General features: G+C 35.5%; 1 protein-coding gene across 1 annotated transcript in view; it reads left to right on the top strand.

Moving 5' to 3' along the window:
- The window catches only part of LOC113233519 (ryanodine receptor), a 275950-nt gene that overhangs the window by 230050 nt on the left and 39509 nt on the right, over positions 1-6391 (top strand). Inside the window, exons 77-82 of the mRNA XM_026468642.1 lie at positions 197-309; positions 891-962; positions 1883-2041; positions 2362-2473; positions 2808-2920; positions 4747-4884. Of these exons, the coding sequence (XP_026324427.1) occupies positions 197-309; positions 891-962; positions 1883-2041; positions 2362-2473; positions 2808-2920; positions 4747-4884 (707 nt within the window). The remainder of the gene's footprint in view (positions 1-196; positions 310-890; positions 963-1882; positions 2042-2361; positions 2474-2807; positions 2921-4746; positions 4885-6391) is intronic.

Genomic DNA, 6391 nt, shown 5'->3' with positions numbered 1-6391 from the left:
CTGGTGAAATTACAGGCACATGGGACTTGTCAACTTATGTCTCAGGCGCAGTGGCAGTGCCCCTCAGATCTATGCGATTTAAAGCTCTGAGTGGCACTGCAACTGTTTTAGATAGCCGTGTAGTTTACCATCAACCGTCACTTGACACTTTTGTTTGTGTTGTTCGATATTCACATTTCTTTATTATTTTTTACAGAGGCAGAAGAATTATACAACCATGTGGCAGAAATATTCAACATTTGGTCAAAGAGTCAGTACTTCTTAAAAGAAGAACAAAACTTCATATCGGCCAATGAAATTGATAACATGGTATGTTTATTAATCCTTTACTTCACTATTTCAAATGGAAACTTACGTCTGTCTCTAAACTCTATTGTGAAGTCTATTTTTCTGTACTTTGTGTTGTTATTTATATATATTTCTTTGTTTTCTTGTTATCTTCCATGTGTCATTGAGTATCATGTTGAATTTATTAAATATTCCCGTTTTGCGTAACAATAATAATGATAACTGTCCTCTCTCTCCCCACATTCGAAGAGGTCTTCCACACTGGTACCCAAAAATTTGATATTTCAAAAGCGCCAGGCTAGCCCAACCCGTATTGGGCTAGCCTGGCCATCCGATTTTGGAGATCCGTGCCCAATAGTGTGACGTGTAATGGGTTTATGATGATGTCATCATTAAAACAAACGTCATTGATTGAAAAAGTGATTAAAAATTGAAAATCTCTGAATTTATGGAAATATACTTTTTGGGATATACAGCGTGGGGACTTTTTTGCCCCTTACACACTTTTTTCGAAAAGTCACCAATATCTGTCTAAAAGCTCGTCACTCATGACTGTTAACAACTGCCGAATCATATGTGCTGTCTATCACCAATCATTACAGGTTCTCATAATGCCTACTGCCACGCGGCGTGTCACCACTGTTGTTGATGGCGCGCCACAGGGCCGTGGAAAGGTAAAATATACAAAAACTTATTCAAAAGTTTTGCTTGTGGTGTGTAGCAACACTAACAGCTTATAATGCTTTTTATGCTGTTAGATACGTACAGTAGATCGACCCCTCCTACGTAAAGTATCGTATGTCGAAAATGCCAAGCTTACAGGGGAGCGTTTTAAAGTTTTGAATTCACTGAAATAGCCATAACACGTGACTTTAGCATAGAAATGCGAAATTAAATTTGTATAATTATTAATACAAAGATCGAACACTTAGAAAAGAATCCTTAGATCGGGCTGGATTCGAACCAACGTCTTCTAGCAAACCGTGTCAGACGCTACGCCAACTAAATTCATAAAAATAATTTAATATCATGGCGGTCAAACATCGTGACAACCTAAATTTGACCCACCGAAATTTTGTTTTTTTCAAAAATGGAGTCTTTGTATGACACCTAATGCATGGAAAAAATTAGGGTGGTAACTAAAAAGTCAACTGTATAAACAAATAAAAAGACTAAAATACCCATGATGTAAACTTCATAACGTAAAACTGTGTTGAAGAAAAAAAATTCCTGAAAAATTATTTTTTCACCTAGTAGTTGTTCGCGACTGGAGACATTGTATTATGTAGATTATATTTATAAACTAAATGTTAATTGAGAACGTGCTAATGAGATAGTGAATAAAATTTTAAACTTTTTATTTTATTATTTTATAATTTAATTTACTGCCTCCGTGGCCGAACGGTTACCATGCCGCCATAGACTGCCACGCAGAAGTCCCAGGTTCGATTCCCGGGCCGGGAGAAATATTTGTATGGCCTACATTTATTTCTCTCTCCATGTTTATCTTATAATATGTTCTAAAAGTGCTTTCTTAATATCGTACCTGGAACACCTTGTAAAAACCACATATCAACAAAACAAAAACTCGCAGAAAAAGAAGAAGCATCGCGACAAGAAACGTGACAAGGACAAGGAAGTTCAAGCATCTCTCATGGTGGCCTGTCTCAAGAGATTACTACCGGTCGGTCTGAATCTCTTTGCTGGCAGAGAACAGGAGTTGGTGCAACATTGTAAAGATAGGTTCCTCAAGGTAAGATTTTAGGCCCTTTATTGTTTAACATTCATATTAATACACGCAATCAACCTTTGATGTATGATCGAGTACGATTAAATTATCCAAATATCTATTATCTCTATCTCTATCTTTATCTTAACTCTATCTATATTATCTCTTTAGGCAGGTTTATACCTGCCTAAAGAGATAATTCCTGTCCTTGTGAATGTCGAAAACTGAGGTGGGTACTGTATTAAAAAGAGGGGTTCCTCAAAGTAAGGTATAGTGTCCTGCACGTTATTTTGTGGCAATCATGTTGAATATTTTTTCTAACAGTTTTATAATTCCTTTTTTAGAAAATGTCAGAGCAGGATGTAGCGGACTTTGCGAAGACGCAACTGACATTGCCTGACAAAATCGACCCAGCTGACGAGATGTCCTGGCAGCACTACCTTTACAGCAAGTTAGGTAAGATGTCATGACTTCCCGTAAAAGTGAAGTTGAAAAGCGTGTTCAAAGTTCAAATTTGAACGACACGTATTTAAAGTACATCAGCAAAAACAGTGCAGTTTTTTTTATGAAGGACATTTTGCCGTTGTCCGTGGTAACCTTGACAGCACCATCGGCAAATGGCGCACTGAAAGCTGTTAACCCGTAAATCGGGTAGTTTGATTTATAGCGCCTTATATAGAATCGTCACAAGCAATTGGCAGCAATGACTGAGAAGTTCTTAACGTGGGATTGTCGAGGTCCGTTGGCAACATTGACAGAGACGCTACTAACGCTATGTATATTTTTCCAGGGCAAAAGAAGACCACAACTGCGGTTGAAACAGCAGAGAACAAAGCAAAAATCATAGATGACACCGTTGAACGAATTGTTGCCATGAGCAAAGTATTATTTGGATTGCATATGGTGAGACATTAAATAGTTGTTGCTTAGCCTTAGCACAGAAGGCCTATACGCATTGCAACTGCAAAATAGTACTTGTAATGCAGTTAAAAAGCAACATGGATGCAGTCGACTCGACTACACGCAGCTGACATGCAGTAGACAATGAGAAACGCGCCGACTGCATTTAGACTGTTATTTCGACTGCATTATAACTACTATGGTTAGGTGGGGTAAGAAGAACACCGGGGGAGACGGATTTTATTTATTTATTTATTTAGTTTCAAGGGATAACAAACAATTGTACGTGGTATGATTACATTTGTTGTGAGGTTGAGTGACATAAGTACACGTACAATCAACAACATTATACACATATTACAATTTGAAGCCTTAACTATAATCTGAAGAGTGTAGCACTATAGTCTCGCAATGGATAAAACAAACAAACAAATTAGTTTAAGCGATTTTAAAAAGATGTCGCTATACCAAATCCTAAAGGCGGTAATAACAAATTTGACAGTTGTGAAATCTTTTCTTTTTCATTTAAATGCAGTGACAGTTCGTCTTATCCCTTTTTTTAGGGAAGAAAAACGTTAGGATAATTTGCACGTTTTGATACATCGTAAGTATTGAATTTAGCTGACATATAAAGCTGATAAACAGAGGCAAGTTTAGTGTACTTCAAAGTTCTTACAAGACTATCTGTTCTCCCTAGAGCTTTAAGCTCGTTTCAGAACATTTCACTCAAAATAAAATATGTTCCTCTTACGCCACCTGGCTATATTTTATTATAATATAATTATTATAATAGCTATTGATTTGAAACAACGGTAAATGAAACCAATTTGCCGTTATTTCAAATCAATATTATAGATTTTAAGGCTTTCATTGTTATTCACTAGTTACGGGTTTCTTGCCACGATATGATACATTTTTATTTTGCCCATATTTCGGAACAGTTACACGATCCATGGTTACGGGTTGACTGGCCAGCGGCAGATGATAACTTTAAGAACATCTGTCTACCTTCTTTCGTTGTCGACGACTAGGCTAATCTCGATTACTTGTTACCATTGTCACTCAGTTTTTTCACAAGCCACACTCGCTGTATCCACACGCGAACTGAATAAAAAGAACTCAAACCGTGGTAAGAAACCCGTAATTGGTGATAAACAGTAGAAAAACAATATTGTTATACTACGTCCAACGATTTATTTAACTTTTGACAGCTCGAATTCTAATCTATTAGTGATGTCCTAATGCGCTTCCGATTCGATTCTTTATCACAATCTATTATATTTATGAAAAAGTATCAATCGTGAATGTGAGCAGAATCAAAAAAAATGTTCAAAAAAGTTAGGATCGTGGTGTTGCGTTTTACAATTTGTGTACTCAAGAATTAATAATTAATGTTGAAAGAGTATTCAAATGATGATTTCCATCCATATGGAGAATTATCTGACGATTTATTATGTAACACACAATAAGAATTTATTATAATTATTTTTAATTTATTTCATTTCATTATGATTTATTACACATGCACCAAAATTTATCAACCTGAATAATTCATTCATTACATAATCTGTTGGCTCGATAAATATCGGAGAAAATTAAAAAACAAGTGTTCAGGAACTATTGTATTTTTTTGTCTACTGTTATATGTCAATAATTACGGACCTTCGGAGGCATGTATATGTCAACGGTTCAATAAAAGGTTGGACGGAGTATATGAACTAAACCGTAAAGTATATATAGTAAGTGTCATTGACAATTTACATCAATGTATTTATGATTACGAAATTTGTTTGTAGAATAGTTTATTTATGGTTCTCTATTTCCCATAGATCGACCATCCACAACAAATGAGTAAGAACGTTTACCGATCCGTTGTATCGATTCAACGTAAAAGAGCAGTTATTGCCTGCTTCCGACAAACATCTCTGCATTCATTGCCAAGGTTCATGTTGTTGTGTTATGTGACGGTATTCCTTACGTGTTGACTGATAATACATTGTGTGATTGTTTGCTAAATCGTGTTCTTTAGGACTAATGGATTTAACTTATCTATATTAACTGGAAGTTATGCCCATTAGCTTTGTAAGTGACATATAGGGTGCTTTTAAATTAGACGCTTATAGAAGCGCTACAGTGGCGCTACTGTAGCGCTGCAACTGCGCCACTACCATTTTTCATACAATATTTAGTCGCACATTTGCAGCGCCACAGTCGTGATACGCGCGTGTTACTTTTGCAGTCACAATTAGTGAAGTAAAAATGACAGAAACGCTACAGATGGGCTGCCGCGCCACTGTAGCGCTTCTACAAGCGTCTTATTTGAAGGCACCCACAAATCCTACTTTTGTTGCTGATATGAACTTTCATACATTTAAACATTTGTACGATTTGAAAAGATCCTTTTTTGTGTCATTTACTAAAATATTAAAGATAAACTTTTCTAGCTATAAAATTAGGACCATATGTCGTACCTTTGGTGTAATAAAGCCACATCTGCAAAATGAGAACTTTTCGGGGAAGAGGTTTGAAGATTCTACGAACGAAATTTGTCGATTTTTTTTATACGTAAGTAGGAGAGATATAAAGTTTCACATATACATAATTTGTGTCATGGTATTCCTGTTTTTTATGACTTTCACGTCATAAAAGAACTTTTAACGTATGATTACAAATCAAATGAAATCGTTTATTTCGGATTAACTGACAATAAAAATTAATTGTAAATGACATAAAAAAAAAAACAAATTTAAATTTAAAACAATTACTTTAAATATAAAACTTATAAAGTAAAAATAAATAAATTAAATTAAATTTATCATGCAAAACAACATACACCTACTTAATCTAAGCCGGTAACGTCAAGCTGCATCCATTGGGCCTGGGTGGGGTCTAGTCTATTATTATTATTCTTACATGTGGCTTTATTATATGAACAGTACGATATAATGATCTAGAAACATGATTGTGTTTTTTGGCATGAAATAACAACTATTTTGATATAACGTTATGACACTCCCATCAAAATTCTTAAAGCGGTAGGACGTGCTCATGAAGTATGCTTATTTAAAACCCTAACTTCAACGTGATCTATTGGGGTAACTCGAATGTTAATAAGACTGTTTAGGGAGTATTTTATACTGTTGCGCCTTGTAATTTTTTACAGCCTTTTTGTTGTTTCATTTTCTACATCTAATAAATTAATGTGGACTGAGCCCTTATTTTACTTTCGTTAAGGCTAGGCCATAGATAGAAGAATAAAAAGCCGTAGTGAGAAACCTATACCCAATGAAAATCATTTAAATAATTAACGTTTGCGCATGCTGCATTGGACTAAAAGGCTACAAAGCCTAAACAGCGTTCTAACAATTGGAAGCGTGTGCTTTGCGCTGCCAGAAAAAGAGCTGCAGTCGCTTGCTTGAGATCTACGCACCTTTATAAACTGAGTAGGTACGTATAACTACCGTGGTTGTTCAG

Source organism: Hyposmocoma kahamanoa, unplaced genomic scaffold (genome assembly GCF_003589595.1).
Source record: "Hyposmocoma kahamanoa isolate Upper Pololo Valley unplaced genomic scaffold, ASM358959v1 79, whole genome shotgun sequence".
NCBI lineage: Eukaryota > Metazoa > Arthropoda > Insecta > Lepidoptera > Cosmopterigidae > Hyposmocoma > Hyposmocoma kahamanoa.
This window is presented reverse-complemented; position numbering and strand designations above follow the sequence as displayed.